This window comes from Pleurodeles waltl, chromosome 3_1 (assembly GCF_031143425.1).
Source record: "Pleurodeles waltl isolate 20211129_DDA chromosome 3_1, aPleWal1.hap1.20221129, whole genome shotgun sequence".
Lineage (NCBI taxonomy): Eukaryota > Metazoa > Chordata > Amphibia > Caudata > Salamandridae > Pleurodeles > Pleurodeles waltl.
In genome coordinates, this window is record NC_090440.1 from 1631541795 (window position 1) to 1631562534 (window position 20740).

Sequence of the window (20740 nt, forward strand, 5' to 3'; positions counted from 1 at the left end):
GTGTATGTAAGGCCTCCATTTAATGCACTAGGGAGCTGGACAAGTAAAGCTTTTTTTAAATGTTTATAAGAGGTATACCTGCATCTAAGTGTCACAATAAATTCGGCTAAGATTTCATCAGTTAATTAATTAGTACTGATAGCCATATGGTGATTACGAAGAAGTGCACATATTATTAACAATTTATTACTAACAAAATTTTTTTTTTTTTCTTCTACAAAACGTACCCTTTCCAAGAGTCAGGTTATAGCCACCAAAGCCAATTAGTTAATTAATCAAGAACTCAACTCAAATGTTTCTTAGTTTTTTGTCCTGAAAACGTGGTATAAATCCAGCAGAGTTGAACATTGCTACTCCATGTCTATTGTCAAATGGGTGCGAAAAATATCTCTCCTTCTGCCATGCGAATTATTAATGATTTCTCAGATCTCACAAGGATAAGGGTCGTACTTCCGGGTTTTAATAAATCGGCATGAGCTTTTGTGGGTTTTTAAACCATGTCCTCACGTTTTTTTAACGGGTTTCTCCATTCTCCCCTCAGAATACGGATTGTGTTCTATTCCTCTGCAAAATAAACTGTATCTTGTCGGTGGTCAGACTACGACGACCGGCTGCTATGACCCAGAGAAGAATGAATGGAGTGAGATGGCGCCAACGATCGAAAGAAGGATGGAATGTGGAGCTGTTGTTATGAATGGTTTTATATACGTGACTGGAGGGTACTCATACTCCAAAGGAACGTACCTGCAAAGTATTGAGAAGTACAACCCGGAACACAGTACGTGGGAGATCGTGGGCAACCTTCCCAGTGCCATGCGTTCGCATGGCTGTGTTTGTGTGTATAGTGTATGACGGAATGCTTTCAGTCAAAACATAATGACGCAGCTACCATGTGCTGAAGAGACACACCATCTAATGTGCCATTGAGAAGCTTATAGAGCTTTACATTTTAATGATGTATGTAGCCGGATCAAATTCCATCTCAGGTTTGTCTTTGCATACTATTTTTTGGCTTTCCCACCCAAATATTTCTCTGTGAGCGCAAGTTAGACGCATTGGGGAGCACTATGCCCTGCATCGTATTTACAAGGTGGCGTTAAGCCACTTTTCAGGGCTTAACACCACCTTGTAAACACAGCCCTTTCACACACAGCACTGGAAAGGGCATGCAGTGGGTGTTGCTGTGGGTGTGGCACAGCAACACCCATTGCATTTTGAGTTTTCGTAAACCTGAGGCAGCGCCAAAACCTAACGCCACCCCAAGGGTGTCGTTTGCATGACACATCTAGGAGAATTACTTTTACTCTCCTAGTTTTTTGCTCTTTCTATGTGTGCTGCAGCACACAAAGAAAGAGCAAATCACCATTTAAGATTGTTTTTGTGTAGGAAGGTGTCCCTTCATGCACAAAAACAATCTCCTCCTCAACGCAGCCATCCTTGCACCATGGCTCAAGGGTGGCTGCGTTGGTGCTCTGCTGCAAATTTAGCGCCGGCGAAGGGGACAAAACAGGGGTGCGCCGTATTCAGTTAAATACAGCGCATCCCTGCGTTGGGAAAATGACGGAGCACGGCGCTGCCAATTGTGGTGCTGCGTAGCGCTCCGTCATTTTCTGTTAAATATGGGCCTTAGTCTATCTGTGCTTAACGCTATTTTGAAGATGTCAGACGTCCACATATCCAAGGCAGGCAGTCCAAACGTAAGTGATGTTGACAGACACAGGTTCACAAAATATGTATCTTAATAGCCCACTATAAAATATCCAAGCCCGTCCTGCACTAGGTTGATTGATTTCAATGAAATTTGTACTTGTTGGATGAATGTTCTGCTAGTTCTTGGCTGTTTGGTACCTTTTTCATGGTTTCATGGTTGGTTAACTGCTCTATCTTTCTTCAATTAGAGTGAGTTTCACGTACCGTAAAACTGGCAGTATTCAACAGCACCCTCTGCTGTTCCTTAATACTATTTCTCTCTACCAAAGTGCTTTCACTTCAACATGGGGCATTTTGTCTCCTTCAACTCATATTTATTTTTTCAGTCTTCTACTTTTAGGATTATGAAACTCAAAAAGTAAAGTGGCAAGATCCTACAGTCAAATGATACCAAGACAACACTTTAAAATTATTCCATCTGTCTATCAAATTGTATACATTCCAAAGAACGATAATGTCTCACTGTACCCAAATGCAAAGAAATTCTAGTGTGACTGTTTTCATAACCAGAAAGAAATGAAAGCACACAAGTGTGCGTGCTGCTGCTTTAGCCCAACAGATGTCCTTTTTACCACCCACTTTAGCCCACTTTTCTTGACTTTAGCTGCTCAAGCCATTGTTTTTTTACAGACAGGAACTAACCATATGCAAATCCTTTGTAGGCCCACACCAAAAAGTGGAAACCCAGCTCTAGCTGTCAGAACACATCCTATCTAGTAAGGATGAATACATTGCTACCAAGATCAGAAGTGCTGATGGTGGATATGTATATATTGAAGCAAGTGTCGGCTTGTTTTCCCAAAAGCCTTTTATCATTTACTGATTTCAAATAAGGAGTTATTGCCATCTGTTCAAAAGTTGGTGAACTCAAACGTATGATGAAATGCCCTTTAATTCACAGTCTTTTTAAATTCATCACCACATAGGAACAAAACATATGCTCCTGGACAGATCCTATTAAAACCCTCCTGTGCTTTGCTAGCACATGTCTGGGTATTCTTCAAGTTGTTTACAAAACTTTGATGCCTCAGTGTAGTGATAGATAATGTTCTCATTACCTGCCATAGAGTACATCGGATCCATTGAAAGGCAGAAAACACAGGACCCAGGAGATGGCTGTCCCTTCTGAAAGTACTCCCTAAACTGGGTTCCCTGTGAATGGCTCCAAGACCTCAAATACAAGCATCCCTACACCAAAAGCCTTACGGAGATCATAGTGGGTAAACTTAATGGTGGAGGCAGAGGGCTCAGTGGACAACACTAGGGTGAGTGCCCTTTTCAAATAAACCACAAACGCCTCAATTTACCATTAGTCTCCTGACCGGAATAGGGAAAGAAAACAAAGCGTGTGTATACTACTTTTCTTCCTTTAGCCCTTCCTCTTGTTTATCTCAAGCAAGAACTGCAAACTTAATGCACAAGCCTGAAGCAATTCATGAAGTACTAGGGCATTGCCTCATAGAGTGCAAAGTCACATAATGAGTAGAAGCAACCATTACCATTTTCAGAAAGTGATTTCCACATGTCCAGAGCACACTACACACTCCCAATTAAATGGTCTAATTACTTTTACATTCTGGCCTTCTTTGTCACAGTTCTTATTAATGGAGGCCGAACCTTGGCTGAGAGACAGGCAATCTAGCTTTTGATCTCAGGGACGTTGTTCCCTTTCTAACACCCTCTTTCTCTTCAATAAACCTCACTCTCTGCTAGATCATAATGCACCATGGCAAGCTGAAACTGGGGGGGTCACTGCAGCAGCAGGGGTGTGGAGAGAGGGAATGCAATGACTGCAGTGAGAAATACTGGGAAGTAATTAGATTAAGAACCTTGTCCCAAAACCTGATGGTTGGGAACTCCCACAACAAATGTATAAATGGTGTTAGAGGTATGTAGGGATTTCTATTTGGTGGTTTTAGAAATATCCAGAAATGGAAAACCCTCTTAATCTCTAATGTAAAATGTGGCCACAAATCTGATGAAATTGCCCTAAACTGTATCCAGCGAAGAGAGTCCTGCTACTTTGTAAATGAAGAAATGGCCAAATTAGTCTACCTGCTTAGAAGAGCAGTACAGGACTCATTTATAGAAAATGCCAAATGCACTTCTGAAGAGCCTAGAAGATCTGGACTAAAGACCTGTTGGGAAACAGTTCAGATTCTGGCATACCCCATACTCCCTCAGCCAATGATCACTGTGGTTGATAGACTGTTTGATGCCATCTCCTGAAGTGGCTTAAAGAAAGCAGACTGAAGGGTAATAAATAGCAATTTTAAGTCAAGTGAGTACTGGTCTTCTTCGAATAGAGCTATAAAGTAGGCAGAACACCAAATTGTCAATCTGATGGACCCCTTCCCTACCTCTCAAGGGTCCCTTATGGCTTTAATTGCTACACTTTGGCAACAAAGGAAGAAGATTCAGAGTTCTACCTAAAACCTGTCACAGATAAATTCTAAGATCTAAGTAGCACGATGAGGAAAATTGTCCCCAATGTTGGAACTAAACCTCCAGAAAATTCAGACTTTGAAATTGGTTGTTACAAATCCCCACTTTCCTTGACTAAACCAGACTCTGCTGGTCTACTTTATATTTTCAGTTGACACAGGGAGGTTAAGTATACAGGGAACTGCCAATGAACCTCCTGGGTTAGCCTGCATAAAAGAAAACACCATGGCCTAAAGAATTAAAATGCGATAACTCAATTGTGTATGTCTGAGTCTTCAAAAGAACTTGGTGATTATCTGAATGTTTCAAAAGACATAAAGGCCCTCATTACGAGTTTGGCGGTTGGCGGAGGCCGACTGCCAAACTCATTCGGGTGCAAGACCGCCACTCCAGTCTTCCGCCCTCTGGCACTATTACGAGTTTCCCGCTGGGCCGGCAGACAGAAACAGTGTTTCCGCCCGGCGGCCCAGCGGGAAACAGGGCCTTAACATTGACGCCGGCTCAATTATGAGCCAGCAGCAATGTGGCAGTGCATCAGGTGCGACAGCACCCATCGCGCTTTTCACTGCCCATAATCCGGGCAGTGTAATGCGTGACAGGGCTGTCCATAGGGGCCCCTGAACTGCCCATGTCAAGTGCATGGGCAGTGCAGGAGCCCCTATGGGGCCCCCGGCAATCCCTTTCTGCCAGCCTTTGCATGGCGGTCCAAACACCATGCAAAGGCTGGTGGAAATGGAACTCGTAATCCGGAGGCCAGCGCTGCTTACAGCACTGCCCTGGGGGATTAAGACCTCCGGCACCCCCAGGCTTCGGCCACTTGTAATATTGCGATATTGGTGGTCGGACCGTGGCGGCTCCACCATGGTCGTAATGTGGCGGTCGAACTGCCACTATGGCGGCGGTCCTACCGCCACCGCAAGTCTGGCGGTCCATGGACTGCCAGACTCGTAATGAGGGCCATAGTCTGGCAGAGGACCAGATGAATAATAGTGCATCACCCCTAACATTGGACCGTGGCACAGAAGGATGCCTGTACTGAGTTTAGGTGTGGCTTGGAGAGTATTTTTCTCCATCGCAAGAACATATAACCAGCAAGGTCTGACCCTCTCGGACAGTGCTTGTAAAATATTAGCACACAGTGAGGGATCAGGTAGAGCGTGACCGTCTAAAAAATGACAAGACATTCTGTTCATCCCAGAAACCATTGCAGAGAACCATGTCCATTAAGCTGGGCATCTGGTATCTACTCAGTTTTTTATGTAAGATTGTTTCCACCAACTTGTCTGTTGTGACTAGGACTGCCTGCCTGAAATGTTGAGAGACAGTTTTGAACTGGTTGAAATGCGAAGTTTCTCACTGTGTCCTTTATATTTTATTAGAATGTTTGGGGTTAGGTAAGAACAGAGTCACATCAGCCAAGCTCCCTGTTGGTACTGAAAGGAGAAGAATATACTCTTCATAATATCTGAACAAGTGGCCCAATGGCTGAGTACATGGTGAGAGGAGAGCATGTGGAGTTACGGCCAGAGCTGCTGACTTTAAAACTGAGGAACCTAGTTCGAGTCTCAGTGTCAGCTCAATATCCTGTGATTCAGGGCAAATCACTTTTAATATACATGTGCCTACATAATGAATCTGACCTTGTGTAATGTAACTAGTGCTCATGTAAAGTACTCCAATACATTTGGGCCAAGTTCACCCTATATAAAACTGCAAAACATGAAATAAAAATGGTAAATCAGAACTTAGAGGTTTAAGTGAGCCCCAATGGTTACCTGAATGCAGGTCACCATTTACACTTGTACCTGGAGCCATTCTCTGGGAGTGGAATCTCTCTTTAGTAGCAATGCCAATAGCAGAGCTCGATGATCCAAACTTCATTGTAAGGGACAACGATATTGCCAAGGTCTGTCTTGAATGAGCCCATGAAAAAGTGCAGCTGTTGTGTTGGTCCCAAAGGAGATGCCTCCTTGTTGAGCAGAAAGTTGTGGGGTTGTAGAATTTGGCATGCAACCTAAGCATGAACGTGAGCATTGGGAAGGAGTGATGCACAAATTAGCCAATTAGTGAGAGGAAGTGAAATCAGTAATACCCTTGTTGTGCCTTAGGCCAAACAAGGGGGATAGTACCCCTGTGAACAGCAGCAATACCAAAGGGGAAGGATGGTGAATTGACACTGGCTGGATTAACCAGGATGGCAGCAATGCATCACTTTTGCTGAGTGGCAAGGTAGTCTCCAATATGTACCAGTGGATTGATGCATTGAAGGGAGGCTTTTTGAAAGCGAAGACGAGGAATGTAAGGAGTCACACTCTTTTTTTTGTATTTAAAAAAAATATATTTTTCAAAATCTAATGGTAATCCTTAATACAAAAATCATGACATTCTCCAGGTGGGGTACACATTAGCATATGCATATGGAGACAGTGTACATATAAATGCTTGGGCATCACTGTGCATTGCACTGGTCCAGCTCATGGTCGGGCACGGGAGGGGGGGTCCAGAGCCCAGGTTGTGGGCAATGCATCAGCTACCCTGAGTCTTATACTATTTATGTGAGGAGTGGCACACCGCACTGGCTGTGCAAGTGTCCTCAGGAATTTTCTCTTAATTCCTCCTGTGGGTCATATATTTTGGAGTATTTTTGGAGGGAGCCCTGTGTCTGGTAGATTGTCTCCTCTGCATGCATGCACCAGTCCATGTTGCACGCCTAGCAGGCCACTCCTGGTAAATTTCCGCTGCCCCACAGCCGAATACTGTCTACTTTTGCCACCATTAAAACAAGGTTGCAAAATAGTAAGGGATGTTTGGAAAGGGTTTGATCACTTCAGATCCCTAGGGTAATGGCTGTGGAGTAATCTTTAGTGACTCTTTCAGGACTCTGGATATCTGCTGTTGAACTCCCGTCCAGAATCCCTGGATCCTTGGGCTGCTCTAGAGGGTGTGTTCCAGTGAACTTGACATTTGCATTCCGTGTAAACAGTTAGAAGTGGCTATTCTTCCCATTTTATACAGGTGTGTACTAGTAAAGTACGCCTTATGGAGTATTTTAATTTATATTAGTCGTAAGCCTGCTCATATCGCTGCCTCCATGGGTTACCGACAGGCCTCCGCCCACACTCCGTCCTCTAGGGCTCCAAGGCCAGCCTCCCATTTGTATTTATGGTTCACCAAGAAGTCATGGGTGTTGGTGATCAGTGTCCTATATATTTGGGATATTGAATATTTGTGTAGTGGGGCTATCAGTACCCCCCTCCAGGGGGGATTCATCTTCATTTGAGTCTAAAAGAGGTCTATACCCACGCAGCACATGTTTAAGCTCTAGGTAGAGGAACCACGGGGCTTCAGTCAGCTCATATTGTCATTGGGGTTCATTAAATGGGAGTAGTCCTTCAGCACTCCATATGTCCCCAAGTTTCAATATGCTCAGAAGGTCCCATTTTTTAAAAAGCTGCCCGGTGTCATCAGGTCTGCCAAAAGGGTTGAGTCTCACAGTGGTGTTTCTAGTGTGAGTTTTTCCCCCCACCTTAGCTCCTTGTTTGTCTCCCTCCATATTTTGATAAATGTGGCTGTTTGGGGTTGGTATCCGACTCAGAGTAGTAGCACTGTAAAGATCCCTGGGATATCCCTAGGTGACCTGGCTCTGTCTGCTCTCACTGAGAGTTCCTGCTGATCTGCAAATGCCCAGTTGTTAAGGATCAGAAGGTGAGAGACCCAGCAGTAAAGTCATAGGTTTGGTAACGCTATACCCCGCTCACCTGTGTGTGTAGTCCTATTCTGGGGGTTCCTCCATCACATAGCAGGGATCTTCTAGTGCTAGCCATCCATGCACTTCCCCTCCCCTACAGAAGAAGGAGTCTGGGCCCTCGTAGGGTGTATTTTGCAGCATATAGAGAAACTGGGGCAGAGAGATAATTTTAAACAGTGCTGCCCAACCCATTAACTAATGTGGGCATTTCCTCCAGTGTTCTCCATCTGTCTTATAGTTCTCCAGTGTTCTGCCAAGGTTCCTACACAGGACTGACTGATTCTTGAGTGATGTACACCACCACATATGTGAACCCTTCTGTTTTCCTTTGTACAGTATTCCCACATGCTGCCGGTGGTCGCCAGGGCGTAAGTGGGTATGCCACTGATATATGCCAGTTAGTGCGGACCCCTGTGTAGTTCGCAAAAATGTGTAATATCTCCAGCAACCTGGGGATTGAGTGCAGTAGGTCTGTTACATATAGGAGCATGTCGTTCACATATAAGGAAATGACAACCTCACAGTTCCCATCCCAATGAAGTCCTCTCAACTGTGCATCCCAGCAAATCCAATTGGCCTCGGGCTCCACTGCCAGGGCATAGAGCAGAGGGAAGGGGACCTCCCTGCCTTGTTTCCGGCCTAAGCGGAATTTTCATGACACCATTGCATTCACACTCACCCTTGCCATGGGATCTGTAAATAGTAGTTTGATACATGTCAGAATTTCCACACCCAGCCCCATGTTGCGTAGGGCTGCCATAAGAGGAGGCCCCATCAGGGAGTCGAAGGCCTTTTCTGCATAAAGGGCCAGCATCACTGCCAGCTCCCAGATGTCCTTAGCTCTGGCCAAGACCCTAAAGAGGCGCTGCAGGTTATATCTTGTTGACCTGTAGGGCATGACCCGGACTGGTCTTCATGGACAAGCTTATCTAACACTTGGTAGAGGGTTTTGGCTAGTACCTTGGCCAGTATCTTGGTCTCCGTGATCAATAAGGATATTGGTCAGCTTAAGGAGCAATCTCCCAGGGGCTTAGCATGTTGATATATGAGGGTGATTGTGGAAAATCCTAGGTCTTGAGGAAGGGAGCCTTCCTCTTTAACCCCAAGGTACATCTGTAGGAGCGGTTCCGCTATTAGGCCTCCAATGCATTTGAAAAATTCTGCAGGATAGCCATTGGGGCCCGGGGTTTTCCCTGACTGCATTTCTTGATGGCTTCTTGAATCTCCGCCAAATCCAGTTTTGATCCAGCTGGGCCCTATCGTCCAAGGAGAGGGCCAAAGCTGGAAGGTCCCTAACAAATTCCTCCATCTCCCAGGGAAAGCACCGCACCCTGGAGCGATACAGGGACTCAGGATGGAAGGCAATGGCCTCTGCTATATCAGGCCCATCTCGATGAGATGCCCATCAGGTGTCTGAGGATTTCAGACCCATTTCTGCCCTTCTTCCCTATGTGCCATCCAGGCCAACAGATTCCTTGCCTTATTGCCAACCTCATGGAAATAATGCTGCTTGATATGGAAGAGCACCTTTGCTTACTCCTCTACCACATGTCTGTACTCCTTTCTCAGAAGCTGTATATGGTGCAAGTGCTCCCCTCGGGGTTTGGATGTATTCAACTTCTCCCATCTCTAGACGTTGTGCTAAGTCCCTTTCCTTCCCTTCCTTGTCCTGTCTTTTACCTACAGAGATGGCGATGGGTTGTCCCCGTACCACTGCCTTATATGCTTCCCATAAAGTTACTACTGATGCCACCAACCCCCGGTTCTCATGTTTTCTTTCAGGTAGGCTACAGTGGTCCATCTCTGCCGTATCATAATATTCCAGTTCCACAAGAGCCAGGGTCTAGCCTTCAGTCCACCCACCCCATGGGGTCTTCATGTGTAATGTGGTCATGAGTGGGGAGTGATCTGAGAAGCCCTGAGGCAGAAACTTGTGTTCGCAAATCTACCACCCTGTATGACTGGGGTAAAGAAATAGTCTACCTGAGAGAGGAAATGCCTTTTGTTGGCCAAATATGGGTACTCTGGTACATTGGGGTGAGAGTCCCTTCACAGGTCCAGAAGGCCCAGGGCCTTGAGGAAGTGTTGCAGACATCATTGTTCCTGTCGTAGTGACAAGTTCATGTCACCTCCTAATTTCAGATGGCCCCCTGGGACCCTTGCTAAACATTTCACCATGTGTTCTATAATGAACAGCTGTAGACCCGGCTTGAAGTACATCAACACTACTACCATTCGTTCTGTGCTCCATTCTCCTTGTATTGCTACATAACAGCCCTCTTTGTCTGTTCATACTTGTCCAACTGCGAGTGGGAGCAATCTTCACATCAGGATGACCACGTCCCTATGAATCTGAGATGAACCCAGAGTGGACCAGGACTTTAAATGGTCACCTGCCTCTAAACCTACAGTTGTTGCCCACGAAGTGGGTTTCTTGTACCAGGTCTGGGTCTTATATGTTTAGATATCTAGTCACTATACCTCTCTTCAATATATGGCTGAGCCTATTGATATCTCATGTAAGGGTCTTCAGATTCAGGCTCTTTTGTGCCTCCATTTTGGTGTTTTGTGTGTACCTCAGTGCTCTATGAAGCCCCTCTAATCACATATTGTGCCCGTATACCCATAGTCCTGAAGATTCCAACAACACCCGTCAACCCCTCCCCACCCTTACCTCACAGCCTACTGCCTCATTCTGCAGGCTTAGAGCTGCCTGCCTCTGTAATTCACAAGGTACCTGTAGCCCTGCCTAATAGAACTTTTTGGCTTGCTAAACCAAGATCTAGGAGGGAAGAACAATTCAGTTTCAGTCCCTTGTGACCTCACTGGATAACATACGGGGGTGGGGACACCCAGAAAAGAAAGGAACTGAAAGAGATGTTGGAGGGAAAGAGAACACTCTTGGTTTGTGGCTTTCGTTATACCAACCGCCCACTGCTTCCAAGGTAACCTGGCTATTCAGGAGAGTATCGTCGCATTGGGATCAAGAGTCCTCTTGCATTCTATGTTCTGCTGAGTCATCAATTGACTCTGTTTTGCAGGGGACTTTTGTCTCAATGGTTGTTGCAGGGGAGGATTTCCCCTGCTGCTTTTTATTGTCGACCGGGGGCCAGTCCTCCAACCATGCCGCGGCCTCCTCTGAGGTTGCAAAGAGCCAGGACTTGCCGTCAGAAAGGATTTTTAGCTTTGCTGGGAAGGTCATTTTATATTGAATATTTCATTTTCTCAGTTCTGCGTTCGCCCTTTCAAAGAATCTTCGCTTCAGTTTTATTTCCTGCGAATACTCAGGGAGTACCATGATTGTGTTGTTTTCATATTGGCGAGGGGGATTGATGACTACTGCCCTCAGGACGGCATCTCGATCTCCATAGTTGGAGATCTGGGCAGTAAATGGTTGGGCTCTGGCTTCAAACTTAAGGGGTGCTTCAGGTATCCTGTGGCTCTTTTGGTCATAAAATGTCCAAACAGGACAGTGGGGTGAACAACATTTTGGACAAAGTCCTCTAGAAAGCTCTCAGGGTTTTTGCCTTCACAGCATTAAGGGGGGCCCACTGCCTGGATATTATTGTGTCGGACCATCCTTCTGCGTTCTTCACCCTGGCATGTAGTCTTTGCCTATGTTACCGCAGTTGCCGGACTTCCAGCTGCAGAATAGTGATAGTATCTGAATGTTCTGTGACCATTTGCTCCACCATACTGACCCTAGACAAAACTTTCTTACAATTGGACCTGATAAAGGGCGATATCAAGTGATAATCTGTCTATTTTGTGCACAGTTGTGGTATTCTTTAATGGCTCGAAGCATATCTTTAAGTGAGGTGCCCAGTCCATCTCTCATCTCTTGTCTTTCTTCCGAATCAGCAGCACCACCTTCTTTCTCACGCATAGAGACATATTTGTTGGGCTTGTGCCGGTTTGTGCCCTTTCTCACCCCATAGTGTTGCCTTGCTTGGATTAGGCAGTGCTGACCAGAATACAGCCACTCTGGCCCAGCAGCTCATGTGGCCTGTCGCTGTTGATCGAGAGTCGCTGGTCAGATACCACTTCAGATCTGTCCAGTGTCTGTCCACCCCTCTGGCTGTAATACTCTCCCCTCCCCCAACACCTTGCGGCACACACAGATAGGTCACCACCTGGTCCATCAGAGGCTCTGCAGCCCTCTTACCTCTGGCGGCTGGGCCCCTCCTAACCAAGTGGGCTCTATGCTGGTGGCCCTGTCTCTGTTGGGCCTCCACTACTGGTCAGAGACCCTCTAATTTGTCAAGGGGGGCCCACGCTCCTCCAGTCTCTCTGGGATCCAACACAGTGCAGAGTGGTGCACCACCGCTTGCTGTCTCCACTGGATCTGCTTGTTTTCCACAAGCCCTGCAGGCTCCTTACTGCCGCCCAGCCCGGGGACGCTCTACTCCTCCGGTGAGCCCTCAGATTCATCCTAGTTGCTCTTATGTCTCCAGGTGGACCCAACACGCGGCCCCACTAGCGAGCTACCCCTCCACTTCAACAGCAACAAACAGCATGACTCCAGCACCCAACCGGCAGGACAGCCTCTGCTGCAGTCCTGATCACAGCAGTGCCACCGGTGTTCCAATTGTGGCGTGTGGTGGCCATTACTCTGTGTCCACCTCCATCTTGATATACCACATGTCACCAACTTGGTTTCCCAGGGCTGGTGCCTCCATTCTGGTGTCTCTATTGCATCTCAGAGTGGGCCGGACATGTCTTCCACCAGTGCACCCTTCAGTGAGGCACCAGGAGCTCGATTGTAGTCGAATGGGTGCTGAGTTCTCCCATCCTTGGCAGGATCAGTCAGCAATGGCACAATCTTGCCTCGGCGTCAGGCATGTCCCCCAAGGATTCATATTCTTGAGAACCAAGGTTTGGCTGTAATACATTGAAGTCTTCTGAACCAAATCAAAAATGGAGTATGCTCATTTCCAGCACTCTGCTGCTGGGACAGCAGCCAATGCCTAGACCTTGGCAAATCACTATTTGGTTGATGGGACACCATGGCAGTGGTGTAGGGATGTAAGTTGGACTAAACCTGATCACACAAACCAATCTTTCAAGGAAGAAATGAAGTAAGATCTGCCCTCTGGGCATAGTCATGTCAATGAGGTAGAAAGTACATTTGGAGAGGTGTACTGGTGGGTATTTCACACTCTCTGCCCATGTCCCTTCCTCAAAAGGAGCTTCTTGACAGGGCAACAGTAGACGATTCCAATGCTATTTGAAATAAGAAAAATTACCTCAAGATGCTTATTTCCCTGAAATATAATTTTCATCTTCAGATGACTTTAAGAGTCGATCCTCGATCTAATGAGATTTCCAAGACCTCATACATATTTGTGTTGTGGTGGCAATTGTGGAAGCTGTAGGGAAGCACAGAAACTTGGAAACTATTTGATAAAAAAACAGTTTTGTTGCTCCATCATTTCTAATAGGTCTTAGCATTCCTCATCTTTAAGCATGGTTCATACAAGACTTTGTATGTTCCCCAGGAGAGAATGTAACATTTACGTGCCAAAAATGGATTGATGGCAAAATTTGTTGCTGAAAAGAAGCACCTGAATACAGCCGCCACTCTTTGACCTATCTGCTCAGAAGGACAGGTTTCATCTGAGACGACACTGCAAGACCATACTAGAAATGTATTAGTCTAACTTCAGTACTGAATAAATTTGTTCGTAAAAGTCACCAGCTCATAGCAGTGAACCAGGAAGCAGGCAAACACTGTTCGGTCCAACTTTTTGCACTCTTTTTCAAGGTGTTACATACAGCCCTATGACCATTAAAAGCCTAGTTATAGAATGTTATTGATTACACCACTTTTGAGTGCTTACTATGTAAAAATAATCGGTCTGATTAGCAAAGGGGCTCAAACCCAGGGAGGCTTAGGATACTATTCCTTGCTGCAAGTCATTCAGAATAACTTGCTAAGGGCAGAATTCCAACTACTGTGGTCTAGCCTCTAGGTTACACAGGGTAAAACAGTAAAAGATCACAGTGTACTCGTTGTGGCAGTGTAACTTCTGCAGTCTGGGTAGCAGATGGAAATTCCAAAGCATCTTAATAAGATCAAAAAAATAGGTTATAATTTAGCATGTCTCTAATTACTTCTGTATCTGAAGGTGCCCGCCTCCGTTGCCCTGCAATCTCATATTAGAACGCTGAAATATTGAGAGCTCCATTGAAGGCAATAGAATGTCGGAAGCCAATTAATGGGTGCCATGGTTTTTGCTCCAGAATTCGAATTTTTCTCTTTGCGTTTCTCCCAGTTTAATTTAGAACAGGCTTCCCTCAGTTAGTACAACATTATATCCCCTTTGGGCTATATCAATAATACAAAGGCGCTCGCCCTCTTTCATGCCCTCTTCTGCAGGTCAGTTTATATCTCCAACAGCAGGCCTTTAACAATCAGTATTCAGATTCATTAAAAAACTAATAAATCTGAGATGCATAGACTTATAAAGATGCAAAGCTCAGACTTACTTTTTGGTTATTCTCAAAAGCATGAGGTTTGCGGCAGGTAAGGTTAAAATATTTTTTTACATTTCCTGGTGTAGTTACCCTGTGGCAGCCAGTCCTCCACACTGCAGAGAATCTACAGGTGTGGGGGGAGCTGGAGTAAAAGTGAAATTTCACATTTGCTTTAAAAAAATCACAAGTTAAAAAACTTTACAGTGAATACACCCCTTCTTTATTTCCCATTCAACGTATATTGTTTCCAGGCCCGTTTATCGCACTTACAGCACCACTTACAGCTGGCCATCCAAGGTGTCATTTTGAACATGCAGGAAACGCATTACTAGATTTTCTAAATACACTCAAAATTATAACTTTGTAGATTTCATGTCATTTGCATGACCCACTATATCCTGACATTACCCTAGGAAAACCCACTTACCCACTGCTTCATGACACTCGAGAATGCAGAACAATATGCATGTTACACATTTTTCTCAGTCATAATATCTGAGGCTATGAAATCCCACAAACTCATGCATATTTTACATTTTTCCACACGTAAATAGCGCTTACTCGTGGAAACGTTTTTGTAGGTTAGCCCTGTAATGGTTCCAGTAACGTGCTCCTCTAGCTATGGTCCTCACAGAATATGCCATGACATCTGTATATAGTGCAGCAATTGAGATTTGCGACGTGAGACAGATTTGCAGTGACCCTGTGAATAAGAAAAAGAAAGAGGATCTTACGAACAGTGGCAAGACCAAAGGGGAAGGATACTGAACTAAGTTGTTTTGCTTATAGTCGGATGGTTTGGGGCAGTGAAAGATCAGTTTCATGATGTTGCAATAGTGCACCACATATCTGCATTGAGCTCTGGTGCTACCGGCATGCGCATGCGTTAGTGCCACAAATTAAATTTTTAAAAAGGCCAAATTCACTCTTTCTCCGAGCCAATTGTGTCTTGAAGTCTTGGGGTCCTCATTTAGGGCTGCAAAGCGCGTGTATTGTAACTCAGAAGTGTTCACCGACTTATGTGTCTTTGTTCTTGTAAAGAACTGCACAGCAATGCACATTCATACTATTTCGGAGTGCATGCCTTATTTGGTTCATGTACACATTTCCAACTGAGATGTGTTTTTTTTCTGGCTAGAGCTGTTTCTTCTCCCTAAATGCACAGAAACGGCCACTGCTTGTGTGATCTCCAGTTGCTTTAAAATGCAGTCTCCCAGGCAGATAAGAAAGGCTCTCGCTCCCGGTCATGGGCTGGATTTGTTGCAAGATGGGCTATTGATTGTACAGATTCTCTCAGTCAATGAATTTCACACCACACTCTGAGGTGTATGCTGAGATGCCAGAGCAGGCCTTGTTAGATGTATCGAGGCATCAGCTCCACTCCATGGGAGCTACAGCCTTCTTTGCAGCAAGCCTCATCCAGAGGAATTCTCTTCTACCACAGCTCAGAGGATCACCCATGCTCTCCAGCTATAAGGAAGCTCTGACAGCCTATTTCTTCCTGGCCATCCTGATGAGCGGTGAAAGAGATCTCACAGAAACAGTGTGCATCTATGAATTTATTTTTCTTTCCTTTATTTAGTTGGTCAAGATGGCCACTTTATCTAAAAAAAAGCTCAGGTAGTGTTTACCACTGGTCGTTTTCCAGATTTGTACACAGGTCCCTTCCTGGTCATGTTACTTTAGCATAACGTTGCAGACACCTACATACCCCAGCAACCAGTCTACATAGACTCTGGCTCATGTAGGTGGAGGAGAAGAAACCAGTTCCTATGGGATATTATCCAATGCAGCACAACCCAGCACCTCCTGACCACACCTTTCGCACCACCCATCTTCCGCCACAGCACATCACCAAGGCAGAGAGGCCAGCTCAAGTATGTGTCGTATGACTCCTGCCTGGCACCCTTAGCTGCTAAATGCACCATTCATGGTTAGACAGGTACTTTAATAAAAATCTTATTGAAGAATTTTAACGCAGGCTTTGTGTTCAAAGGCACTTTACAAAAATGCATTATTTATTTAGAAGATGTGTTAATTGTAGGTATACTTTCTAAATGTATTATTTTATTGTGATCTCAGATTATCTAGCACCATCTAAATTATATACAGTTGAAATATATTTTTAATTAATGAATCAAAATATCAGTTTACAAGTGGAGTTCTGATTGCTCATGTGACTGAAGATTAAATGAGTGTTCTGTCATTTAAAAATTGTACACAACTATTCGTCACACGGATTAGACAACATGATGTATAGCCTATAAACTATAAAATAAGACTGAAATAGTCCGCTCATTACCAGTGTGTAAATGTGTGCATCGAGCTGTTCAGTGACTGTGCAAAACCACTTATTCTGATGCTAAATGTAGGCCACTTGCAAAAAAAAAACATTATACTGCCACTCAACATTTAAAAAACAGGGGACCGGATTACATAGACTGCATCTCTGTAGGAGAATTTTTGCACTGACATTTCTGCATTACAGATTGCAGCCAGGAGCATAGCTATCACTGGTGTAGCAGGTGCAGTGGCACAGACGCAGGGGTCTAAGAAGCCATAGGCACTGCAGTTTTAGCTGGTTTTTACTCCCCAGATGGGAGCCTGGGATCCATTTCCTCGCTCGCATAAGAGCCTGTAACACTGTCACTATGCTACTGATTGCAATGGTGCCACAGCAACTTTGCATTCAAGTGTCCATATTACTTTGGATCACACTAGTGGCGGTGTTTTTTTTTTTTTTGCTGAAATGTTGATATTACGCAGATTGCACTTGTGCCAGTGCAATTATGCACTAACATTTCCAGATCACATGGACTGCTGTGGTGCTAATATAGTTTTTCACCAACATTGTGAACAGGCATGCAAAATGTCATTTTTGCACTGGCCATCCCGCTGCAGATGTCCAGAGGGGTATATGATGGTGCAAACTTGCACCATTGCAGACTACTTACAGCATACATATTATTATGTCATGCTAAATTGTGCTACTGATTATTTCTATAGCATAGTGTTTGCCAATCACTTGCCCTCTTGATGCTTTGGTCTGCTGACGTCACGTCGTTCATCAATAGGATTCTCAGATAGATTGATGTGGGGGGTGGGTTGAACATTGTATGCTATCCTTATGGATATACTTCAAAGTGGGGGGGGAGGGGGGAGGACAGGTCTTTTAGCCTTAATCTGGAAATGCCAATGCCCAAAATATATAACCGGTCCAGAATGCTTTGTGGGATGCTGCATATTTGAGGTGCACATGCACAGATCACTGTTTAAATGCTAGATCTATACTTATGTGAAACATGTCTGTGTTACGGTTTTGTCCGATTGTTTCATGCCTAAAGTATTTACAGGGATTAGTAATGCCGCCATGTGTACAGCTGCAAGATTTTTTTATGGATCGCCAGGGATATAATGAAAGAACAGTGAGAATCCGAATTTCTAAATGTGTTCTTTATATTGTAAATTGCCATTTAAAAGCAAAAAAATGCAGTTCTTAACAATGTTACAAAAACTACTGTGAATTTTATGAATGTTTTCCAACAACAATGTGAGCCTTTTAACATGAATTGTGCAATAAAAGCTAATGTTGTACATGTATGTTGCTGACCTTGTAACGCAGTGCTTTGTCCATCCGGACAGTGAGAGGGGTCACTATAACTCCTCTCCTGGTGGGTTTGATGGCTGCCTGGTATGATCTGTCAATCACACCCCTTCGAGCTCATTCGCAGAGGTGTGGTAACCAGGCTGCGTGAAGACAATGCGCCGAAACAGCATTGTCTCAGGAGTTCCTTTTGCTGGGATTTTCAGGTAATTACTCGTATTTTGTGTTGGTAATTGCGCTTTAAAAAAGCATTAAACCCAATAGCGAGGGTGTGACCTCACGCTATCTGACATGTTTTTCACTAACTTCTCTCATGGTACTTCTGTCAGATTTAGCGCGGTATAGTGAATGTGGAGGCTACTTTCAGTCAAAAGGGAATCAAAAGATAGCGTCTGTGTGTGTTTTTAACAGGGAACCATCAGTGGTCCTGAACACACAAAGGCACATATTTATACTTTCTTAGCGACGCATTTGCGTCATTTTTTGACGCAAAAGCGTCGCAAACTTGCAAAATACAATTATATTTTGTAGGTTTGCGCCGTTTTTGCGTCAAAAAGTGGCGCTAAAAAAGTATAAATATGGGCCAAAGTCTCAAGCACGGATGTGATCAGCACGAGCAACGAGGCAGTCCTGCTTTCTCTGGCTTTACAGCAGGTTGCGGCGTGGTGGTGACTCAACGTCAGGGATCAGTTAAAGTCTGCGGAAAAAAATGTGTGAAAATCTGAGTAGAAGCGAACTACACTTGTCCACTGAAGAGGACTTTAGTATTCAGACTTCTCTACCTGAATCTTCTTCCCTCCCCAGCACTAACATGTACATAGTAAAATCACACACAGGGGTTTCCAGAGTTTCCGTGTACAATGTATGCAAACAAATCATGCATTCATCCGAAAGTACTTTGTATCCTATTTGCATTTCTCATACAAAACATCTGCCTCTCCGGATTCAGGCAGTTTCACCTCAGCTTCTATCTCTGCTTAAAAAACACTCCACATTCTACCAACGGATCACCCACTTCCAGACGTGCGCATTTAAAACAAGCATTGACAATGCCAATAGGTCTCACATGTGCGAGACTTAAAGCTATTGGTTTTGTAAATGACAATGGGCCTGATTTAGATGTTGGTGGGGAGGATAGTCCGTCACATCGTGAGGGATATCCCATCCGCTATATTACGATCCCCATAGGATAGAAAGGAATGGTAATATGGCGGATAGGATATCCATCACGTTTGTGACAGAGTACTCCCCCCACCCCCGCTGACATCTAAACCAGACCCAGTGTCTTTCACCCATGTGTTATGGAGTGAAGTGGATGTATGTGATGTGCAGTGAATTTATGTGGGTTGGATTGAAATTGTTAGTTGTGGAATTGTGTGGCGAGAATTGTGTGGAGTGGAATTATGTAGCATATAGTTAAGTAGAGTTATGTGGATAATAATTATGTGGTTTTGAGTATACCGGAGTTATGTTGAGTGGGATTGTGTGTCATGGAGTGTAATTATGTGGAATGGCTTTTTGTGATGTGTAGTGGTATGTTATGGAGTTTAATTATGTGGTGTACTGTTGAATTTTGTGGCATGATGTGGTATTCTGTAACGTGGATTCAATGTATGTCGTGTGTTGTGTAATTGTGTTGTTGAGTTGAATTAAGTGATTTGTTGCCGAATTATGTGGCGTGGAATGGAAATTTGTGGAGTGGAATTGTGTTGCTTGGAACTGTGTAGCGATGAGTGAAATTATGCTGATTGAATTGTATGGCATGATGTGGAGTGTATTTATGTGGACTGTTGCTATGTGTCAGTTGCCAGTGTCCTAGAGTGGAGTGACAAGAGTAGATTGTTGTTGACTGTATTTGTTGGAGTAGAGTGTCGTAGAGTGAAGTGGGGGAGTAGAATGGAATAGCAGGGAGCAGAGTTCAGTTGCAGGGAGTGTCGTAGAGTGCAGTGTCTCAGAGTGCAGTGTTGTAGAGTGGCATGGAGTGGGGTGGAATAGGGTGGAGTGGATTGAGGTAGTGGGATGGACAGGATTGGGGTGGTTTGGATTGGGGTAGAGTGGGTGGAATTGATGGGGTGTATTGTATTGAATTGGGGTGGATTGAAGTGGGTGGATTATATTTGTTTGGGGTGGGGTGTATTGGGGATGGTGTGGTTTGTAGTAGGACAGATTTTTTTGGATTGGAGTGGGGCATATTGGAGTGGGCAGATTCCAGTATGGTAGATTGCAGTGTGGCAGATTGGAGGGGGCAGATTGGAGTGGGGCAGATTGGAGTGTGTATGTAGCTAACATGTATTTGGAAGATTTGAAATAACAATGTTAAATAAGGAGGTGGTTTTACATGAAACATAGGGAGGGTGACCAAAACAATGTTGCTGTTTGGTAAAGCAAAGTGTTTCCTGAGACTTACTGTTGATAGGGTGTGTGATTTGAACCAAAGGTTTATCAATGTATGTTAAAAAGCACACATACACACTGATGCACATATGCAAACACAGATACACTCAAGCACAGACACACACACAAGCACACATACACAAAAGCACACACACACACACACACACATACACACACACACTCACATAGACACACTCAACCCCACACAGACATACAGTTGCAGTTTACAACTCTGCAGAGGTCATTTTATACACCTCAGAGGGAAGAAAAGCAGATCTGGCTAAAAGTGCCATCATTACGAGTATGACCCACAGTGATTATCACATCTATATCTGGTGGACAATAGTACCCACTGGTAAGGC

The 20740-nt window shown here is 44.5% G+C and overlaps 1 protein-coding gene across 1 annotated transcript in view; it reads left to right on the forward strand.

The window, feature by feature from the left end:
• KLHL23 (kelch like family member 23) overlaps positions 1 to 17980 on the forward strand; it is a 75822-nt gene extending 57842 nt beyond the window's left edge. The window contains exon 4 of the mRNA XM_069225302.1: positions 542 to 17980. Within this exon, the coding sequence (XP_069081403.1) occupies positions 542 to 852 (311 nt within the window). The 3' untranslated portion in view covers positions 853 to 17980. The remainder of the gene's footprint in view (positions 1 to 541) is intronic.
• The last annotated feature ends 2760 nt before the right edge of the window (positions 17981 to 20740 follow it).